At 41.4% G+C, this 23,092-nt stretch overlaps 1 protein-coding gene and 1 long non-coding RNA gene across 2 annotated transcripts; both read right to left on the reverse strand.

Annotated features, from left to right (window-relative positions):
* Positions 1 to 3,502: 3,502 nt before the first annotated feature.
* Positions 3,503 to 11,394, reverse strand: LOC307042888 (uncharacterized protein; the record flags this gene model as incomplete). The annotated part of the gene is made up of 8 exons (XM_079687054.1): positions 3,503 to 4,328; positions 4,455 to 4,501; positions 6,846 to 7,019; positions 7,272 to 7,445; positions 7,791 to 7,960; positions 9,095 to 10,779; positions 10,920 to 11,148; positions 11,302 to 11,394. The coding sequence occupies 8 exons, from the start codon at positions 11,392 to 11,394 to the stop codon at positions 3,778 to 3,780; spliced, it is 3,123 nt and encodes a 1,040-aa protein (XP_079543180.1). The 3' UTR covers positions 3,503 to 3,777.
* Positions 11,395 to 19,477: 8,083 nt separating this feature from the next.
* Positions 19,478 to 20,503, reverse strand: LOC307044291. The gene is made up of 3 exons (XR_013809599.1): positions 20,414 to 20,503; positions 19,961 to 20,119; positions 19,478 to 19,535 (listed from the first exon to the last, which is right to left on the reverse strand). It is a non-coding gene; the product is annotated as an uncharacterized lncRNA (long non-coding RNA).
* Between the last annotated feature and the right edge of the window lie 2,589 nt (positions 20,504 to 23,092).

Here is a 23,092-nt window from a genome sequence, read left to right on the forward strand (position 1 = left end):
TAGTATGGTAGTTTAAACACACTTTACATAGGAATTGAACATTGTTCTTCAGATTGGTAGACATCCATTTACCCCTTTAGATAAACAAATCATTTCTAATGTTTCGTTGTATTAGGTATTAGGAGTAAAAGTACTGCTACGTTTTTCTTGTGTACTTTTATTTCTGATCTACAAAGTCTATTGTGTCACTTATTCTGTTAATGCAATCTGTTTTTTTGTGTTGTATTTGTTTATTCCTGAACACAATTGATCAGTTGTACTAAGTCTGTGTTCTTATTATTTCTGTATCATAGTTTAAATTATGTTTGTATTTGTTTTGTCGTAATTTCTCGTAGGATCTTTGCGTTTGTCTTTTATTCTTGTTCACGGAATTTCTCTGAAACCATACATTTCACAATTTAACTTTTTCTATTTGTTATAGTCTTTTATCAATGCATTTGTTTTGTTCCATTCTGTTTTAGTGGTGCTTATTCGCAACATAATGCTATAAAAATACGTATTTGGTTTGTATACATGGAATGTAATGAAGTATTTTCGATAATGAGATATATATAAAGTCTTGCCCGATCTCGTATATCTCAGAAGCTGAGCAGGGTCGGGCAGAGACATTGTTTTGCACATTTATGACCCTGAAGGTCGCCCAGAGGTCTGAGTATTGGTTCTTGATGTGGGGGGCCAGGGTTCATCACTCAAGTGTATTTAGTCTTGGCTCAAATTGGTTTCATTCCATCTAGCCTCCTTGCAACCTATGGAGGACAGAACATGACATAGGTAAGAATAAATAAATACATGTTTGAATAAATACTGGAACACTAATATAAATAACTGTGGAAATAGATACAGAAATAAAAATAATACAGTAATAAATAAATAAATACTTTAACTAAAAAGAAAATGATGTAAAAAATAAATAAATATAGATTGAGAACAAACAGGACACACATTATTATATATCTTTAATGTATTTCTACATTTATGTTCACTTACATGCATGTATTAAAACATTTCTGTAAGCTAACGAGGTATGGGGATTTGGGAACTACGGACGGAGGAAACTGTTAAACAACGATGTGTTACGGTATCTGAGAGGACCCAAACGCAGGACACGGCAGAGTGTTGAAAAAAGGTTTATCTTGAGGTGGAGGAGCGGGAAGAATAATCCGGCTGGTGGCGACAACACGGCGGTCGGAGAATGATCCTGCAGCTCAAGAAGAAAACATGTAAGAAGAACATCCAGGTTTGAGGAAATAGCTTAACAATGCTAAGTAGGCTAGGAGTTATACACTGTGGTTTTACAAAGATCTGGCACTGACAGGTTGTGGAGCTTCCGCTGATATGCCGTTGTAAATGGCTTGATGGGAATCAAGTGTGTAGTCGGGGAGGGTGCACAGCTGATTGCAGCAGGTGAGTGGAGGTTGAGCCGGGAGCCAGGAATGACAGCCACCACGCCCACACAAACAACACAGACAGGAAAAAGGAAAACAAACGCAAAAGAGGCAGCTGGAAGAGTACAGCTGCCACACGATGGGATTTCGCCTGATTTTTACAGTACACTTGCTTATGGGACATTTACGGAATTACAACAGCAGAAGTATAGTGCAGAAATATATTAAATATATCAAAGTAGGCACACGTTATTAATAATAAAAAACACAATAAGTAAAAACAAATAATAAGTAGGCTACACTATGGTTAAAACAAACTAAATAGCAGTATATATTTTTAAACAAGGTGACGATACAAAATTATAGAAGCAGCTGGTACTATTTACAGATCCTAAATAAATTGACAGAAAAATAAAGCTTCAATTGCACGACATTTTTAAACCAATCAGTGAATTTGAACCATTCATTTGAATCATTTGACCATTTATGTGAACATGAAGTGGAAGCACTTTACTGAATAGCAGAGGGGTTATTGATCATTAAAAAAAAACTCAAATATAAACACTAGAAATGTGGGAATGGAATTATTGACTACTTTTGAATTATAATTTTTCCGTGTTGCACTTTGTAGACGGTCCCTGCATTCAGATAGAAGTTGAGCAGCTCGGAGGACGGTGTGTATTGGCTTGTTTTGATAGAAAAGAGGGGTTAGAGCTTGTTGTCTACCTTACTGTGGTTGTTCAGAGACGACGATTGTGTTTGAGTCATTGATCTGTCAATATCTTTCTAACTGAACCAACTAGGAAGACACTCATCCCGCCCAGTAACGCTAGTCTTATGAATGAAGACTGTGAGAGGGCGTTAAAGCCTGCCTCTACGACCTCTACCTGTTATCCCAATGATATTTCAAAACCTATAGCCCTTTCTCAATTCTCTCCTCGACTCCTATCCTTGCGTCTTAGTCCCGCCCACAGGAGATGCGAGCGGAGGAGTGGAGGAGGGGAACCGAGGACAAACACCATGTAAACACCAGTCTTTAGTACATTAGAAGTTTATTATGTTACTGCCAACGTTAGGCAGAGGTTAAGATCTGTACAGTGGTTCCACTTCATGGGGGAGCAGACGTGTCCCCTATCCTTTTCTGTAGTTCTGGCCAGAGAGATTTGATTTGTATTCAGAGTCCAGTATGTGTTCGTCTCCCTGGCTCAGGGTTTGAGCTCTCATTCACACAGCAGCACTGGTTATGGGCTGCACTGTTTCTACTATATTTTTATTTTATTTACTTGTACTGTTGTATCTGTGTTATTGTGTTGCTCTGATGGAGCAGCCTGTGACCTCAGATCTTCGTTGTCATAACTACACGGTAGCTATGCACACGTGACAATGAAAGCCTTGAATCTTGAATCTGCGCTAACCACTGAGCCACAAACTGGTTTCTGTCTCTTTCTGAAATCAGCAGACAGAAAAGCTTTGTACACGACTGAGTGGCCAAAACACAACACATCTTTATTTTGAATCTATTTTATTATAATGATTGGTTTTTAAATAATATTTTGTAAAGTTTTTATGTAATGTTTTATCATATTTATTTATATTTTTGTCTTTTACAATTTAACAAAACACTTTAATATTTGTTTGAAAGTCTTTCTATTTAAATGTATTTAATTTGTATTTTTATCACTGTCTTGTTTTATTTATTTTTAATTGTTTTAATTTGAGTGTTTATTATTATTATTTTTTTTTTTATTATTATTTTTTACTATTATAATTGTGATTATTTTTTTATAGTATTTCTATTTCCTTTTTATTATTATTAATATTAATATTATTATTATTTATTTATTCGTCATACGGTTAATCTAAATCTCTCGCCCAAAAAAACTGCAAACACAACAGAAAGACGTGTTGTTGTTCAAACTAAGTGAAAGCTCAGAGAGCGCTCCAGAGGTTTTCTTTTCTTTAAATCTTATTTATTTTTCTGTATTTCCATGTGTTTGATTTCTATCTGTATTTGTGTGTGAAGTGATGTTTGTTGCACTTTCCTGAATCACAGTGAAGATATTGAATCTGAAGCAAAAGCATATTTTCAGAATCAGAATTCCTTTATTTGTCCGAAAAGTGGAAATCTACATTATTACATCAAAAGATGTATAGTGCAGATAAAGTGAAAAGAGTAGACTGTATATTCAAATATAACAAAGCAGGAAGACATTATTAATAATAAAGAAGAACAATAAGTAAAAACACATAACAAGTACACCACGGTTAAAAACAAATAGATGGAAATATATGTTTTAAACAACGTTGGTCTAACATCAGCTGTGATCCTGAACAGACTGAACTCTCTGGGCAGCAGGGAGGAAGTCTCTGGAACAGGAGGAGACTCTTCCTCCTACAGAGGAACCAGAGACGCTGAGGAACCAGAGCAGAACCTAAACCCAGCATAGAGAGGTTCAGTGAATGTGGTTCTGAAGGTGTGGAGGTGGATCAGTGTGTCAGAGGAGACTCTGTAGAAGGAGAGAGAGCCAGCAGGATGATCCAGATACACTGCTACTCTACCAGAGGAGGAGGAGGAGGAGGAGGAGAAGGAGGAGGAGGAGGAGGTGTGTGTTTCTCTCTTATTGTGATAGACAGAGTAACCACCATTAGAGCAGCTCAGACTCCAGGACTGATCATTCCTTCCAAACACACAGTCCTCACTCTCTCCTCTCCTCCTGATTCCTCTGTAAGTCACTGATATAGTAACCCATCCTCTCCACTCGACCTCCCAGTAACAGAGACCAGTCAGAGCTTCTCTACACATCAGCTGACACCAGAAATCAAATCTCTCTGGATGATCAGGATATGGCTGCTCCTCCTCCACACATGTCACCTTCCTGTTGTCCTCAGACAGTTTGAGGTTCCTCTGTGCTGTGTTTGTGTCGAGTGAGAGTTCACAGGAATCTGAGGAGAGGAACAGCAGCAGTTATTCATCTATCAGCTGTTCATTTATTGACACTTTGATGATGAAGGTTACATTTGAAGATGGTGGCTGCTTTGTTTTCATGAATCAAATTAAACCACACTCACACTTCCTCAGACCGGGTCTCAACCATCGGACTCCAGCAGGCTCCATCCTGAAAGAAGAGTGGGGGGGGGGGGGGGGGGGGGGTCAGAGCAGCATGGAGACGTGGACATCACTCTCAAACTCAGAGCTTTGTTATTCTCCACAGATGAAGCTACATGTTCACGATATCATTTTAGATCAGTCGATAAATAAAGCTCATTAACTTCAATTATTATTTCTCAGAGAATAAGATGTAAGAGTTGATCAGTGTTCAGTTAGTGTTCCCTCAGCATCTGCTAGCAGCAGTCAATGAGTGTTTCTCTTACCTGGAATCTGAAGAGGGAAAAAAATGAACTTTATTTAAAAGCATCTTTCATGCAACGCACTTTGGGTTTGCTTTGAGCAATGAAAGGTGCCTTGACCATACCATTTATTATTATTATTATGATGATGAATTCACAGGACATCTGATAGTTCATCATTGTGTTTAAAAGAGGGAGGGACCATTTAGTGCTTTAAAAATAGGAGAAGCACTTCAGAATCAATTCAGATACAGGAGCCAGTGCAGATGGGGTCCATCAGGAGTGGGATGATCTCTGCTGTGTTTAGGTTGTTGGATGGATTTTGACTCTATTGCCAAAATGATAAAAGCAGTTTTTGGTCAGCAAATTAAAATGAGCATTAAAATGGAGATCAGAATCTAAAATGATAAAGATGTATTTCTTGTTGTCGTGTCTTCTCTGTAAACACAGAGCTGCTGCCTGAGTCTTATCCCGTGTCTTTAGTTCCCTTCAATGTTTTTGTCTTGGCATACACACAGTGGAGGAAATACGTATTTGATCCCTGCAGACTTTGTAAGTTCACCAACAAAGAAATGACCAGTCTGTCATTTGAATGGTAGGTTTATATAAACAGTGAGAGAAAGAATATCAATAAGGAAATCCAGAAATGTACATTATATAAAAGATAAAAATGTATTTGCATTTAACTGAGTGAAATAAGTATTTGATCCCCTTGCAGAACATGTGTTAGGACTTGGTGGAGAAACCCTTGTTGGACACACAGAGGTCACACAGAGGTCAGACGCTTCTTGTAGTTGGTCTCCAGGTCTGTGCACATCTCAGGAAGGATGTTGGTCCACTCCTCTCTGAAGATCCAAATCCTTCAGGTGTTGAGGCTGATGCTTGGCATCTGGAAGCTTCAGCTCCCTCCACACATTTTCTATGGGATTAAGGTCCAGAGACTGGCTAGGACCCTCCATCACCTGAAGGTGCTTCTTCTTTAGCCTCTCCTGTGTTGCCTTGGCCGTATGTTCAGGGTCCTTGTCCTGCTGGAAGACCCCTCCATGACCCATGGTCAGTGTCCTGGCTGAGGGAAGGAGGCTATCGACCAAGATCTCACGGGACATGTCCCCGTCCATCCTCTCCTCGATGCAGGGAAGTCCTCCTGTCCCCTCAGCAGAGAAACAGCCCAAAGCAGAATGTCTCCACCTCCATGCCTGACGGATGGTGTTCTGGGGTTATAGTCAGCATCTCTCTTCCTCCAAACACGGCGTGTCGAGTTGAAGCCAAAGATCAACATTTTAGTCTCATCTGAGCTCATCCGCTTCTCCCAAGCCTTCTCTGAATCATTCAGATGTTCGTTGTCAAACTTCAGACGGCCTCTCGTGTTCTTCTTGAGCAGGGGGCCTTCAGGCACTGCAGGATTTGATCAACTATGGTGTAGTGTGTTACCAATAGGTTTCTTGGTGACTGTGGTCCCAGCTGCCTTGAGATCATTAACAAGTTCCTCCTGTGTAGTTCTTGGCTGATCCCTCACCTTTCTCATGATCATCAATACCCCACGGGGCCAGATCCTGTGTGGAGCCCAGACCGAGGGCCATTGATGCTCATTTTGTGTTTCTTCCATTTAGAAACACACACATTATTCTTCTGAATAATGGCACCAAGAGTTGTCTCCTTCTCACCAAGCTGCTTTCCGGTGGTCTTGTAGCCGATCCCAGCCTGGTGCAGGTCTACAGTCTCACCCTGAGGTCCTTAGACAGCTCTACAGTCTCGCCCATGGTGGAGAGATTGGAATCTGATTGATTGATTCTGTTGACAGGTGTCTTTTATACAGGTAACAAGTTGATTAGGAGTACTTTTTTAAAGGAAGATGAATTATTTGTCTGTGGGAGCCAGAATCCTTGTTTGTTGCAAAGGGATCAAATACTTATTTCACTCAGTTAAATGGAAATACATTTTTATCTTTTATATAATGTCAATTTCTGGATTTTCTTTTTTGATATTCTTACTCTCAATGTTTATATAAACCTACCATTACAATGATAGACTGTTAATGTATTGTGTGGGCAAACTTAAAAAATCTGCAGGGGATCAAATACTTATTTCCTTCACTGTATATGTTTATAATACCTGAGAGTGTCCAGTCTCCAGAGAGGATCCTCCAGTCCAGCAGACAGCAGCTTCTCTCCTGAGTCTCCTGGATGATTGTAGCTCAGGTCCAGCTCTCTCAGATGGGAGGGGTTGGATCTCAGAGCTGAAGCCAGAGAAACACAGCCTTCCTCTGAGACCAGACAGCCTGACAGACTGAACACACACACACACACACACACACACACACACACACACACACACACACACACACACACACACACACACACACACACACACACACACACACACACACACACACACACACACACGTTCAAACAAGAGTGAGTCAAAAAACAATAACAAATGTTATTGAAGCAGATGCAACAAAAGGTTATGAGTGTATCCATCATTAATGTACATCGCAATTTAACTGGCTATAAGTTGAACATGTTGATGAACCCTGACCTGAGAGTCTCCAGAGCACAGTGAGGACTCTCCAGTCCAGCAGACAGCAGCTTCACTCCTGAATCCTGCAGGTCGTTGTTACTCAGGTCCAGCTCTCTCAGACTAGAGGACTGGGAGCTGAGGACTGAGGACAGAGCTGCACAGCTTCTCTCTGACAGGTTACAGACACTCAGTCTGAGGAGACAATAATAAACAACAACATAAAATCAATAACTTCAGGGTGTTCTTTTTCATTAATGACTGCCTTATCGCATATTATTCCTTATTCAAAATGTGCAACTCAATACTGCTTCACATCTGTGATGCCAATGTTCATGATGTCTCTTCTCCACGATGGCATTAATCATTAACAGGATGAGTGTTTTACATCAACTGTATTTTATTAATGTTTAATACAAAAGAAGACTTTGCGTTTGGTTACCTGACTGATTTAAAAACAGGAAGAGAAAGAAGGAGATTGTAAATAAGCAGAGAGAGAGAGAGAGAGACAATAATTTAAGATAAAATAAGAATCCTGACCTGAGAGTCTCCAGAGTACAGTGAGGACTCTCCAGTCCAGCAGACAGCAGCTTCACTCCTGAATCCTGCAGGTCGTTGTTACTCAGGTCCAGATCTCTCAGACTAGAGGACTGGGAGCTGAGGACTGAGGACAGAGCTGCACAGCTTCTCTCTGACAGCTTACAGCCTCTCAGTCTGATAAAGAAAGTACAAACAATATTTTAAAAAGATGAGCATAATATTTACTTTACATTTCATTTAGCTGACACTTTTATCCAAAGCGACTTACAATTACCAATTACAGGGACATTCTCCCTGGAGAAACTGAGGACTAAGTGCCTTACTCAAGGGCACACGAGTGGTGGTGTTCCTGGCGGAACTCACAACGTTCCGATCTTCATCCCACCTCACTATCCATTAGACCACCACTACTTCATGTTATTACATGGCTTAGTTGAATACTCGATTCTGATTGGTCAATTCAGAACACCTGACACGTTGTTAATACCGAACAGACAGACCGCTGTCAAGCACTTATTGACCGTTGTTAAGGACGCTCACATCTGCACAAACAAGTCTGTTCGATTTAACTGTATACAGTTTGGCCGATTGCTTTCTAACTGACAAGACAAGAGCGACAAGAAAACAGCGGAGAAGTAACGGGCAGAAATCCTCCTTTTACGCAGCGGTCCAGACACAGACATCAAACGGCGACACATTTTCAGTGTGCAGTTCCTTTGGCATTAGGGCAGGGATATCTAGATACTCCCCAAGGTTTGACATCATGACTTCTGCTACTTTTAAAGCAAGCAGCGATGTTTTCAAATCTGTAATCAAAAAGCTCCTCAAAAACGCTATCGAAGCAGTTCCTGCCGTTGCTACGTTAGTTCAAACAGTAACAACGGACTATTTTTCTTAGCGGATGCGTGTCAATTTAAATCAATACATACAACTATTTTTTAAATCAATAAAATCATCTTCTAAATCCACAAAAGCATTTCAATTAATATTGGGAGTCATAACGTTACTTTGTTGAGAATGTGGCCGTGTAATAAGCGGGATAATGTGCAGCGACTTGGTCATGATGGGGAAAAGAACACCGACAGGCTGATCAGGAGCCCGACGCGAAGCGGAGGGATCTAGATCGGCATGAAGGTCGCGTCGCAGCACATTATCCCTTACATATTTGAATGTTTCTGTACTCACAGAGCCTTCCTGGAGGCTTTGACCACTGGCAGCAGCCTCAGAAGAGCCTTCTCTGAAGCAGAGTATCTCTTCAGGTCAAACACGTCCAGATCTTCTCCTGATGACAGTAAGATGAAGACCAGAGCTGACCACTGAGCAGGAGACAGATTATCTGAGGAGAGACTTCCTGAACTCAGGGACTGTTGGATCTGCTCCACTAGAGAACCATCATTCAGTTCATTCAGACAGTGGAACAGGTTGATGCTTCTCTCTGGAGACAGATCCTCATCCATCTTCTTCTTGATGTACTGGACTGTTTTCTTGTTGGTCTTTGAGCTACTTCCTGTTTCTGTCAGCAGACCACGTAGGAGTTTCTGATTGGTCTGCAGTGAAAGACCCAGGAGGAAGCGGAGGAACAAGTCCAGGTGTCCGTTTGGACTCTGTAAGGCCTGGTCCACAGCACTCTGGTAGAGATGTGTTAGTTCAGGTTTGGCTCTAAAGACTTTAGGACGCCTGGAGGTTGTTGGTTCTTCTGACAGCAGGTTGACTCCAGAGGTGATGAAGGTCAGATGGACATGAAGAGCAGCCAGAAACTCGTGAACGCTCAGATGGACGAAGCAGAACACCTTGTCCTGGTACAGTCCTCTCTCCTCTCTAAAGACCTGTGTGAACACTCCTGAGTACACTGAGGCTGCTCTGATATCGATGCCACACTCTGTCAGGTCGGACTCATAGAAGATCAGGTTGCCTTTCTGCAGCTGCTCAAAAGCCAGTTTCCCCAGAGACTCCATCATCTTCCTGCTCTCTGGACTCCAGTGTGGATCTGTCTCAGCTCCTCCATCATACTTGATGTTCTTCACTTTGGACTGAACCACCAGGAAGTGGATGTACATCTCAGTCAGGGTCTTGGGCAGCTCTCCTCCCTCTCTGGTTTTCAACACCTCCTCCAGAACTGAAGCAGAGATCCAGCAGAAGACTGGGATGTGGCACATGATGTGGAGGCTTCGTGAGGTCTTGATGTGGGAGATGATGGTGCCGGCCTGCTCCTGATCTCTGAATCTCTTCCTGAAGTACTCCTCCTTCTGTGGGTCAGTGAACCCTCGGACCTCTGTCACCATGTCCACACACTCAGGAGGGATCTGATTGGCTGCTGCAGGTCGTGTGGTTATCCAGAGGCGAGCAGAGGGAAGCAGCTTCCCCCTGATGAGGTTTGTCAGCAGCACATCCACTGAGGTGGACTCTGTGACATCAGTCAGGATCTCAGTGTTGAGGAAGTCCAGAGGAAGTCGACTCTCATCCAGACCGTCAAAGATGAACAAAACCGGGAACTGATCAAACCTGCAGATTCCTGCGTCTCTGGTTTCAGAGAAGAAGTGATGAACAAGTTCCACCAAGCTGTACTTGTTCTCTCTCACCACATTCAGCTCTCTGAAGGTGAATGGAAATATGAACTGGATGTCCTGGTTGGCTTTGCCTTCAGCCCAGTCCAGAGTGAACTTCTGTGTTAAGACTGTTTTCCCAATGCCAGCCACGCCCTTTGTCATCACTGCTCTGATTGGTGCATCTCTTCCAGGTGAGGCTTTAAAGAGGTCTTCTTGTCTGATGGTTGTTTCTGGTCTGCCTGGTTTCCTGGATGCTGTTTCAATCTGTCTGACCTCATGTTCCTTGTTGACCTCTGCAGACCCCCCCTCTGTGATGTAGAGCTCTGTGTAGATCTGGTTCAGAAGGGTTGGGTTTCCTGCTTTAGCAATGCCCTCAAACACACACTGGAACCTCTCCTTCAGGTTAGACTTAAGTTCACGCTGACACACTCCAGAACAACTTCCTGAATGAACACACAACAAATCAGATCAATAAGTCAAATACATCCTTAAAGAATGAGGATCTGAATATACTTTGTTCCATCTCTTGAGACTTTAGTCAACATTTATCCAGCTTGTTAAATCTCTATAGAAACCCTCTTACTGCTCTGCAGACGGTCAGCCAGCTCCTCCTGCTCCATGCTCCTCAGGAAGTGCAGTGTGATGTTCAGAAATGCCTCTCTGCTGCTCCTCCTCTGCTCTTCATCCTCACCGTCCAGCACCTCCTCATCATCCCTCTGACTCTCTAAGCATTCTGGGTAATCTGAACTCAGAGCCTTCTGGATCTTCTTCAGCTCGTTCTTCACAAAAGTGATGATGTTGTCCTCCAGCAGCTGGAACAGAATACATGAACAACACAATCAAACTAAAGTCACCAAACATCAGATCCATGTTGGACAGACTGACCATCCACTGATCTACAAAGTGCATCATGGAGTTGACTGTGAGCAGAACAGATGTGAAGTAGCTGTAGTTCATGTACAGACCATAAATGTGGAGTCCAGCTGTGTCTGATGCTGCTGGGCAGACTGACCTCTGGGAACCTCTGAGCTCTGCTGGTCCTCTCTGTGAGGAATCATGAAGAAACAACTCACATTATCTCTGATATGCTTCAGTGGTGCTGGAAATGTGGATCAGGTGCATGTGTGAGCAACAGGAGAAAGGTTAGATCACTGGATTTGTCTGGGCCTCGCACGGAGTACCAACTTTAGCAGCTGTAGAAGTTATTGCCAATTTTTATTTTAAACTAAAACCTCAAAATAACATTTTATAGACACATGAATTGGTACAAAGGTTAAAGGGCAGTGATATCACTCATCCTTGACTATCAGCAACACTAAATACTAAGAAGTGCCACGCACCAAAATGAAAGTAATCAGTGACTGTAATCTTTGATTAAGGTTTAACAATTACATTTAATTTGATCAAGAGCTGTTTAATTGTTCAATAGAGCACCAGGTTAAGAGCAAAACACCACACAGCAATTACACATTTTAGAAATGAGAAGCAAAAACTGCTGCAAATACAGGGAAACATTGACCTCCGACTGACGAGGAGCAATGGCAAACACTCAGGTATGTATTCACACAGAGCTGATCATAAGCTGGAGTAGACGTCCACACAGTTGAGTTTCCCTCCCTTTGGACGCAAGCTGCAGGATTACAAAACTCCAGCTTTACTTAAGAAGGAAAGAAATGTAACTCAGATGAGAAACACTGAAGGTAAACATGACCCTTATTTCTTTATTTAAAGAAACCTTCATCAGATTCAGAAACAGGTTTATTGCCAAGTTGGTGTTTATGGTGCTTAAAGCTTTCAAACCTGATACGCCTTATAAATGATCAAAGCTGCTTTTATTAGAAAGGAACCAGAGAAGTGTCTCACCAAGAAAATTCAACAGAGCCACACTTTCTTAGCTGGGTCAATACAACCTGAAAGCAGAGCAGCAGGTACCATGAAGGGGGTTATCAACTTTCAATCTTCACCTTTGACCAACAGAGTGTCGTCCATCTTTGAAGTGCATAGGTTTTTCCATAGACCAGTCACTCTTCATGGACACACAGCTGGGTTCAGGTTCCTCCAGCCTCCTCCTGAAACATGAGAAACAAACAGTTAGGAATCTGGACCGTCACAATGATCCTAAATACTATTCATATTAGAATGTGTTTAATAAACAGGGGCCATGCTTATAAATACATGAATCTCAAAGAAGGGATGAGTTATGCCAGATTAAGATCATTTCTATCTGCAGTCCTTAGACAGGGACGCACATAATGGTCATCGAACACTTAAAACATCTCCTAGTCTCCATCACACTAACACTTAGTCAGATCAGAGCTCAGAGCACCATATAACAACATGATAATACTTTATGATCAGATCAAGTCTGACATGCTTCTGGCATCACAGCAGCTCCTTTAGCAACGTCAACGAGGACAAACATCAAAACAAGAAACAAGGAAACAGATATTTACCATAACAACACAGTCACTGAAGACACCATGTTCATCTGACCTGGGATTTCACTCATTACATAATCATGGTTGGGTCAGAGATAATGTGGTTGGCCAGCCTCTAAAGGTTGTGATGGTAGGATGATTCGGAGAGGCTCTCAAATGTTGACCTACGACCTTTAAGCAGATTCTCTGATAGACTGGTGGAGCAGTTTTGACTTTAAAGAGGTGGACCTGTACCGTGTAGTATTACAGTACTGCAAAATACTCTAAAATCACAGATGTAAAAAATAAAACTTTATCTACTCTCTACTCTATTATTTGTTTTGTCTTTTTCAGATTCTATGAGGTCTTTCTAGAACAGAAGGGTCTGTCAGGACACCCACGTATTTATAAGAAAGTTCCTGCGTGATTTTCTCAGTAAGTGTTACAATAGAGACAGATATATTTACCCTGTTTCATCAGAATACTTGAGAATATATTGATTTGGTGAGCCTGTCCGAACTCTAGTCCGGAGCTGTTTGATTGGATCTCAGCAGGTTTGGTTATCTCCTGCCACCTTTTTCTTTTTCAGTATTCTCTATTTTACTGATCTGCAGTAGAACACCAATATATGAGCCACAAAGACAGAGCAGACGGCACATACAAGAGGGTACTGTGGTGAATGAAGTCATGTATTTATTTGACTACCCAATGCTCTCTCATTGCCTCCCATTTATTCCTAATGTGATACCTGCTCATTCTACAGCATTTAGGTCTGAAACTCTACCATAATGATGGAAAACCACTTTAGTTTGTGGACAAATTGAACTTTATTTATTGTTTAAACAGTGCTTTAAATATTTTACCTGCTATGGTATAGAAGGTTTCTTTTATTGAGCCTCTCTGACACGTTACACTCTGGCTTCAGGCTGAACACACCTTGGTAGTCCCTCCCTCAGCTTCAATAAGAGGTCTCTGTTCTTCAGTAACAACAAGTTTTCTACTGCTGCTGATATAATGAAGTCACATGGCGTCCACTTACTCTGTCTCTGAAGGGCGTCCTTTAAAATATAAAGGTTCATTTCTAGACCGGTCACTCTTTATGGACACACAGCCGGGTCCAGGTCCAGGTCCAGGTCCAGGTCCAGGTCCATGTCCAGGTCCAGGTCCAGGTCCAGGTCCAGGTCCAGGTCCAGGTCCAGGTCCAGGTCCAGGTCCAGGTCCATGCTGCTGCTCTGGGCTTCAACACAACACACACACAGAGTGTGAATAATGCCTGCTGAGCTCTGGAGAAGAGGACAGTCAGAGGTCTTCATCTCACCTCTGAGCTTTGGTGAGGCGTTCAGGGTCCCCACTCAGAGCGGGTTCAGTGTCCTCAGAGGGATTCATAGCAGAGCTCACACCTTCACACACACACAACCACCTGCTGGAGAACCAAACATTATCTCATCAGGACACAGAGCTCACACACCTCCAAACTAAAACACTCATGAGACAGTTTCCATGTTGTTGGCTCTGTGAGCTGCAGCGTCTTAAAGACCCTCTCAATGCTCTGTGGTCTTCAGGACGGTTTGAAGACTTCAGGAATATCCTTCATGTGGATTATTCTTGGCCTTTCTGTGCAGATCACTTCTATTGGACGGACTCTGAAGAGCTCAGCAAGCCTTCAAATCTTCCTCTGTTTCAGAGGTTCATACATTTTAAACAACCAACAGGAAACTGTGTTTGGAGTTCAGAGCAGAAGATTTGGAGGGTAAAAAATAAAGATGAAGAAAATAAATGTACTGATTTTTTTTTTTTAAACGAACAATAAATTGATGTTCTGTATTATTTTAGATCCTTTAATAAAGGAACACACTAGTAGTTTGTGATTGGACAGAGAAGAGTCTGCTTATTGTCCTGAGTCAGTGGTGAGGACCAATCAGAGCAGAGGAAGCTCCACCAGATGGAGCTGATGCAGGATTTCACTGCTGCACCTTGACTCAGGTGTTGTACTTCAGTTCAGCTTTTAGGTACTTTAGTTCACTTCATTACCTGCTACTTTATTCTTCTACCATTCTACATCTTAGAAGCAAGTATTCTACTTTTTCTGAAGTACATGTATGTGATAACTTACGTTAAGAACATGTTGTGTAAACGTTTCAGATCTAGATTAATAACACTAAATATAATCACCAAATTGTCCTGCCTTAACTATATATTAAAATATGATTCCTTGGTGGAATTCACGAGGCACAATGTACTGTATATGACCTTTATTTAAAAAAGAAAAAGCTCTTCCTTTACCAGCTGTTACATTAAAGTGAACAGACGGATTAATTAATTATTATTATTAAATAATGTGAAACATATTATCATGAACTGGTGCAGAATGAGTACTTTTGCACTTTAAGTATATTTTGATGTTTAAACTTGTACTTTAGTGAAGTGTTGAATAGAGGACCTGAAACAGATTATTATCACACTGTGGTTTCACTAATGTTTCTGAAACTAAAGATCTGAGTCCTTTGTCCTCCTCTGTGAGAAACCAGAAACCAGCTGCAGTTCCTCAGAGTGACCACTGGAGGTCCTCCTCCTCCTCCTCCTCCTCCTCCTCCTCCTCCTCCTCCTCCAACACCTTTAGCTTTTATTTTTGGCCCATATTTGAGCTTTCCGACTGAATTGAACACACCTTTTCTTTTCGTTTGTTGACGTGTTTGGACTTGAGTTATTTTTTTTTACAGTGAAGACTAAGAAACAAAATGGCTTCCGTCCTGCTCAGCTGGTGTTTAACACAGAACACCTGAAGAGAAGACTACAACAGAGAAAGAGTCCCTCACAGTTTCATCAGAAACTAAAACCTTAATGTGCTCTGTGAAAACAGAAAACTTAGAAATAAGTTAAAAGACTGTCAGCAAAAGTAGTGAAACAGTTCCCGTTGAATGACAGTTTATAGAATATATTCTAATGCCATCAGATACAGATATTGCCTGTAAGTACATGTTGTAACTTTACAGTCTAGTACAAGTACACTTCTTCATTATCAGGACACATGTATCAAGGTGAGAATACTGCATTAAGACGTTTGAGTTTCACTGTTTAGACTTTAGATCAGAGTTCCTGAGGGGGGGCCAGGAGGGCGTGTTGATCGACCAATGAAACGCAGCCAGAGTCTCTCAGGTGTTTCAGGAGCAAAGGCCCAGGTGAGCTCTCCTATGGCTGCTGGGTCCTAGTGCCCTACCGTTTCCTCCCCCTCCACATCAGTAGCCCTCCTGACAGACTGACCCCCATCAGCCTGAACTCCTCTTCCTCCTCACAGGGAACTCTTTAAACTAACCTGCACCTCTCTCTCTGCTCGCACAGCTCGGAGGCCATCTTGTTTCCCAGCTTTAAACAATCACACGTTCATCAACTCAAGCGTTTCTGCGACCACAACAATCAACAACATCAACCAATCACAGCTCTACTTACTGAACTGTTAGCCGTGAGATTCATCAGTAGCAGCTTTGTCTGAGCTTCATCAACTTCAGGGTCCATCAGACGAAGTGAAGTGAAGGCGCTTCCTATCCTGTGTGTGTGTGTCCTCACCTCACTTTTTACAGTTAGCAGTCAGACTGGTTGGACTGAGTCTCAGTCTGTGCTGCGTTCACAGGATCAAATGTTTTTGTGAATAGAATTATTGGGAAGGGATCTTTAACAGAGTTTCCTGCTATACTAACCTGCAGTGCGTTTGATCAAAACAGGAAGTCATTACTTTTTTGCAATTTTGCAGAATAATGTCCGATTGAACTCTTTGCAGCCTCTGTTGTGTAGAGTTCTGCTTCCTGGACACAGCTTGAATAACTATATTCATTAAAACAACACAAAGTGATCTCTTCACTGCTCTTTGGTGATCTGGTTTTTCCTTTGTAGAGTAACCGCAGCTGTCAGATAAGTGTAGTCCAGTAAAAAGTACAATATGTACCTCTGAGATGAGTACAGGTATCTCACTCTCATTTCTGGTGTAACATCCTCTCGACCGCCCTTCCAAAGTGTGTTATCTCCACCATCTCACCCACATTTCCGTTCCTATTGCCTCACACCAAAGTTCATTTTGTCATGCTGGGGATTGTCAACTTTCGGACTCTTAGACATCCATTGACCCCTTGAGCCACACCATCCGGACAGATTCCAGTCAAATTTTACCGGGTGGGGTTTTTCGTAAATTAGGGTGATGGAATGCTCCGGTTTTGGGACAAAATTAACATGGGATCACTCCGGTCATTGTACGTACTTCGTCTCACTGGAATATTAACGGTCAGATTGAATCCAACAACGACCCCATTTCTCCGGTCAATGACGGGAGAGTTTTGAAAGTGACAAAACACTGTTCCACACATTTAAAAACACTTAAACAATTAAACAATGTTTACCCAGGATTCAGGCACCTTCCCTGGCTTGTAAAATACGGTGATGCGCCCTGGAGGTATCAGACTATTTAAAACATGTATACCCAGGATTCAATCACTTTTCCTGGCTTGTAAAGTGCTGTGGAGCAGCCTGTTCTCTGGGTAAACTCTCTTTGCATTGTAATCACTATTTCTGCTATCACTATCACCACTTTTCCCCGCCTTTCAAAGACTTATTCCTGGGTAGGAAAGCCATGTGCTGCATGGTGCTCTGTGGGTCTCTGTGAGTCTCAGACCCTGCTAACAGCAGAGACCCTGCTGCCAGTACTATGAACAGATTGATCAGTTTCTAACAATACTTTAGCCCACATCGGAGCCCTCCCAGATGGCAAAAAGTCATTGAATCAACATTGAGATATTGTCACGCTGAAGGTTGCAATCAACATTGATGTCGGACATTGAAAATAAACTAAAATCAACAAACAAAAAAAGAGCCCATTATTTATTCAGTTTCTTTATTCAGATTCAATGATATGAACATCTTGTAACATCTTTTGTCCACAAGCACGAAAAACATTCTCTCTTGAAGGTCCCATGTCATGCTTTCCTGGTTGTTACCCGTCCCCTTGTGTGTTATGAAGCTTTTTCTGCATGTTAACGGTCTGCAGAGTCACAAACCCTCAAAGTACACCCTGTAGGGAGTAAAACTCTAACACAGAGAAGACCTGTCTATGCTGCCCCAGAACGCCTCGGTGGACATTTCTCTTTTTCCATTGTTTACTTCCTGAGTAAAGTGACGTAACGGATTTCCACACACACACACACCGCCTGGCTGTGAGAGTGTGTGTGCTCAGGCTGAGTTCCTCTGTGTCTCGCAGACCCCATGCCATCATCAGTTTCTGTTTAAAGCAGCTTTGCTAGACGTTGATAACATGCATTCTTCACATGCTGAAGATATGGATTTGAAAAAATGCACGTTTTGCAACATAGCACACGTTAAGGACATTTATTGACATAATAAACATCTAGCAAAGATGTTTTAAACAGAAAATGATGATGGCCTTTTGAACACAGATTCTGAGGATCGTTTCTGCTTCTGCTTTTATCCATCAGGTCAAAATAGGATTCACACACCTGACATCATTGTGATAGATTAGGCCTCAGCCTCTTCAGCACATCACAATCAAAGAATTTAAAAATAAACAAATATAATAATTACAATCCAGTGCCTCTTGTCAACTGGCAACTCACAATTCCACACATTTCAATTTCACAGGCAAATGGGACTTCATGCTTAAAATGACTACATGTGCAAGCATGTACATACATTGAAGTTTTACCTGATCACTAACAATGAACTTGAACAGTAGAAATACTGGATATGCCCCTCTTTTGAACTGGCAGCTTACACATCCACACATTCTTTGATTCCCTATTTCAGAAGAGAACTTATATGCTTAAAATGAAATGAATGCTGTGAGGTTTTACATGAGCACTAACCACGATGCACTAGAACAGGTGAAACATAGATTAAAGTAATATCTGGCTTCCCCATTAACATTCACAGCAAAAGCTTTGTTTTCCGAGACCTTATGCGCTGTGAGCATCGAGAGCCAAGCTCGTAAAAGATCGTCTGAATGGCTTCAAAGGTATACCTCATCTCCTTTGGATAATCCATGTTCATTGCATAAAGTAGGCCGAAGAGGAAAGGCAGTAGAGAGGTCTGGCAGGTCATGCAGTACAATGGTCCCTTCCCACACAACAGCCACGTCTCGCACATTTGGCGATATGGCGGCATCATCATCTTCAATGACGGTGAGGATGGCCACAGACACACCTCTCAGCAATCGTTCTTCATGGTCAGTGTCCTGAGGAAAAGTCAAATATGCATGAATGAGTGCTATGGAAAACTAAACGGCAAAATACATATCCACTGATTCTAGCTTTAGCACCAAGCTACTGAGTCTTAACATTCAGCTTGTGGAAGTTATAATTGCAACTCAACAGCACGGCGGCTATCACCCACCAACCTTGTTGTGCCGACTTCTATAAAGAAGTATTTTCTGATAAAGAACACCAGACAACAATGGCCAGATGTATCGGGTTGGCTGTTGCTCAAACAGCGCTGATATTTATTTTTAATTTTGGGTGAACTCATCGCGCTCGAGTTCATGAGGTGAAAACATCTCTGGGCTCAAAATAAATCTTACACAAAGTGTATTATGCATAAATGATTAGCATAAGCTATGAGGTCATAAAATGTTTAAGCTACATTAAGCAATATTACTTGTATTGTGTTAATAAGTTTATTTCCTACAGTTAGTATTACTTACCAAACACTCCAGAAGAAACTTGGTTGTGTCATCTCGGCAGGCCTCTCAGTGCTCCTGTCTTTCGGTGAGACACAATGTCGGATGTCTAAGGAGTACCCAGTGGAAACACACAAACATATCAATGAGTTTAGTGCCGTAGTGAATTTATACAAAATCCGACGTTCTGTATAGTAATGAGGAGGATAAAGAACAGCTCAGATCCCAGTAGCATGCTTCAGTAAAAGACTGGCAAAACAAAACAAAACAAAAACTGCAATCCTGCGGACAATTCTACTTTTACAAATTAAAAATATTGTTATAGTTCTCAAATTGCACCAACTAAGAACACCAAGCAATGACTTTTAACATCCATTTTTACTGAAGCCTTTCCATCAAAGCGTTTTCACTCCTACAAATGTTAGGCGAAGGGCATTTCATATTTTCAAACAGGGGATAGGGCTTTGGTGGACCCGGCTCCGGCCATTCTCCCCTCAACTTTTGCATGCTCTTAGATTGAGGCACTTCACTCACTTTTTCATCAAGTTTTTCCAAGAGGTCTTCCATCTTCTGTCCAAAAGCTCCCTTCCTAGCCCGGTACAGTTTCAGCAGGCAAGGCACATGTTTGTCAAAGGCTGCCCCGAAGGTCCCCAGGAGGTCTTTGCTGGTGATCCGGTGAAATTCTTCAGATATCTGAAAAACAAAATAATAAAACAATGTAATTTGATTGTAACCACAATGTCATGTTTTTTCTGTGCAGCAAATTCCTGGGTAGCTGTCTTGTTCAAAGTCTGCACCATCTTAAGGGGATAGATAGTTTGGATGTTTTGAAAAAAAAAAAAACTGGTATTACAATTTTGGGGACTGATTGGAAAGTGGGGCGTATTGTGTTGGAGGGGCCTGGAGTGGAGTGGTAGGGCAGGGTATAGTATAGTTTGCCAATTGACTGACATACACAGTCAGTGTGAATACAGGGCCAGTTCGCACCTTTTCCGTGACAAAGGCGACAATGTTTTAGAAGAGTCTCTTGATTGGAGCTTGCAAATCTGTAAAATCTGCACTGCATGTGATCCAGCCCTGAAATACAAGAGAAACATATAGGACATTCAGTTCAGTCAGCACTCGCAGAGATATCATTTTTGAAACTTTTAATTTGTTAGTTTTCATCCTTCCTCATATACTTAGTCGGACTTAACGAAAAAATGATTTAAAACTCAGTTAATGGGGTTAATTTTTAAATTGCTTCAGTTTATCATCGTAACAGATCAAAACGTTTGGATTCATTTTACAATAAATCAATAAATGGTATTCTTCTACAAACAAAAAACAAAACAATGAACACATTTAAACAAACCACTAATAGTATATTAACTACGTTATTCAAAATTAACATTCACTTTAGATAATAACACCGGTATAATAAACAGAGGGTTCTCTTTTCCTCTCTCTCTCTCTCCCTCTCCTGACAGCCCGTCAGTATCTCATGCAGCTCGCTACTCCAGTAACGAGTGACCCGACAGTGAAGAATAAACATATGTATAACTAGTTTAGCTAGTTCCAGAGGTAGATAAAATAGCTAAGTGTGTTTGGTCTAACTTGAAACGTGTGTTTTGCTCCGCTCATCGGACCGTTACAGCGGCTGAGCTTCAGGTGATCACGGAGCTGCGTGACCTAAACAATAAGTGTTGCTTGGCAACGGGGTGTGGCTGCAAAGTATATATTTTTTCTCTCAAGTTTTAGATGTTTTTTACCCTCAACCAAACAACAAGACCTGTAACACAACAATGTCAGAGTCACCGGCGGCCGGCTACCCCAATAAACAGACGTTACTAACCGCTTAACAACAATGCCCCCCATTCCATGTATAGTCACACATACACACAAGTTCTTTATAAAACGTACGAACATGGCCTCTCAGCGAAAATGTATAACACATACATTTCCGCCATGGTCTACATGCGCTTGTACGTCGCCGCCATGTTTCAACGGTTAACCGTATTCAACCCAACATCGGACAAGGCTGCCGCTGGCCTGTAAAAATACATGTCAAGGCTAAGTTTCAACACAGCAGCAACGTTGTCATATCCCAATCAATGCTGTGTGTAAAGTTATAGCGTTATACGTCTAGCTCGGTTTAATTAACACCGGTCGTCTCACCATCAAAATGCATTATAAACGCCTTCAGGTGCTTGAACATAAATTCGACGCCATCTGTAGCTAAGCTAGCAAAGCTAACTGTGGTGGGTCAACCCAGTCTCATGGCATTTTGTGTTATAGTCACAAAATGTAATCCATTGATTCGTGTTCACCAACACAATTATCAAGTAAGGGTTACGATCCACCCGCTGTGAAATGAACTTAACTTCCACAATTGCCGTACACTTGTGTTTACGGAAGTTGAGATGTTTCTCGGTTCTGATTGGTTGTTCCTCGTCACATGACGAGCGGTGCGCTCTGCTGCAGTGCACGTCTCCATTGAAACCAATGGAAATGAGATCCCAACGCTGATGTGCATGGCTCCGTACAAAGTTGTACTCTCTGCATTAGTATAGGCAACTGTAGCTTTTTACACTGGAGGCGCCCATCTCGGCCGAAGTCGGTTCATATTAACCTAAAGGTACATCATTAAATGGTAAATGTCGCCTTTAAGGAGCAGAACATTTTTGTTTTATTTGTTTGTGAATAATGAAATAATTTCAAATCAGTTTTTCTGTGATAGGTAATTGGTGTGGAGAAGATTGACCTCAGCCTTGCTTTGAACATTGTTCCAAAGGCTCTGTAGTAAATGGTGAGTATTCAAATGTTTTCTGTGATTTACTTGAGTAACTTAAACTTGATCTTTAACTAATTGAAAACTGATATTAGTCTGACGATTTCTGAATATTTATTCATAACATTTACATACTGCAAACATTGCAGGGATATACACATGTTCTGATTTATTAGGCAAAAGTGATTCAGAAAGTGAGAGGCAAAAGCCAAACATTCTGCGATCAAGCCTCCTTCACAAAGTGATCATGTTTTGTTTGTTGAAATGGCTATAAGGGTGTTTCTTATATGTAGTCTTACATCAGTAATACTTATTTTAAGTCGCTTTGGAAAAAAACGTAACTAAATGAAATGTAATGTAGTCTAACCTGGTTGTTCGTACTTGATATAAAAAGTTATTCTCACTATAGAGCCAAAACAGGAGTAATGTGGTCCCTTCTCCGTGCTCTGGTCAATACATGTTGAATCAGCTGAAGCAACTTAACTGAGTTTTTGGTTCACCCTGATAATAAAGAGTTACAATAAGCTAGCCTTGAAGTAACAAATGCATGGACTAGTTTCTCTGCATCGTTTTGAGGCAAGCACACAACTACAATCATGACATCATTAGAAAATGAAATGATTTCTTGATTTTTATGACTGTGATAATTTGTTTTCTTTGATAAATGTGGAGTTTAAGCGTATAACAACCCTGCCCCTCCAATCAACATTTCTCTCTCAGCTGGATGTGCTGTCTGACAAACCTCTGAAGGTTTTTGAGAAGAGAGGAGGACAGATAGGCCAGCGTCTGAACTGTATTATGTCAAACATGACTCAAGTAAGAATTCATTTTAAGGAAATTATACATCGAGTCAATAGTGTACACATTTCATTGAGCAAAACAGATTCTTTATTTTC

This window comes from Notothenia rossii, assembly GCF_949606895.1.
Source record: "Notothenia rossii genome assembly, chromosome: 6".
NCBI lineage: Eukaryota > Metazoa > Chordata > Actinopteri > Perciformes > Nototheniidae > Notothenia > Notothenia rossii.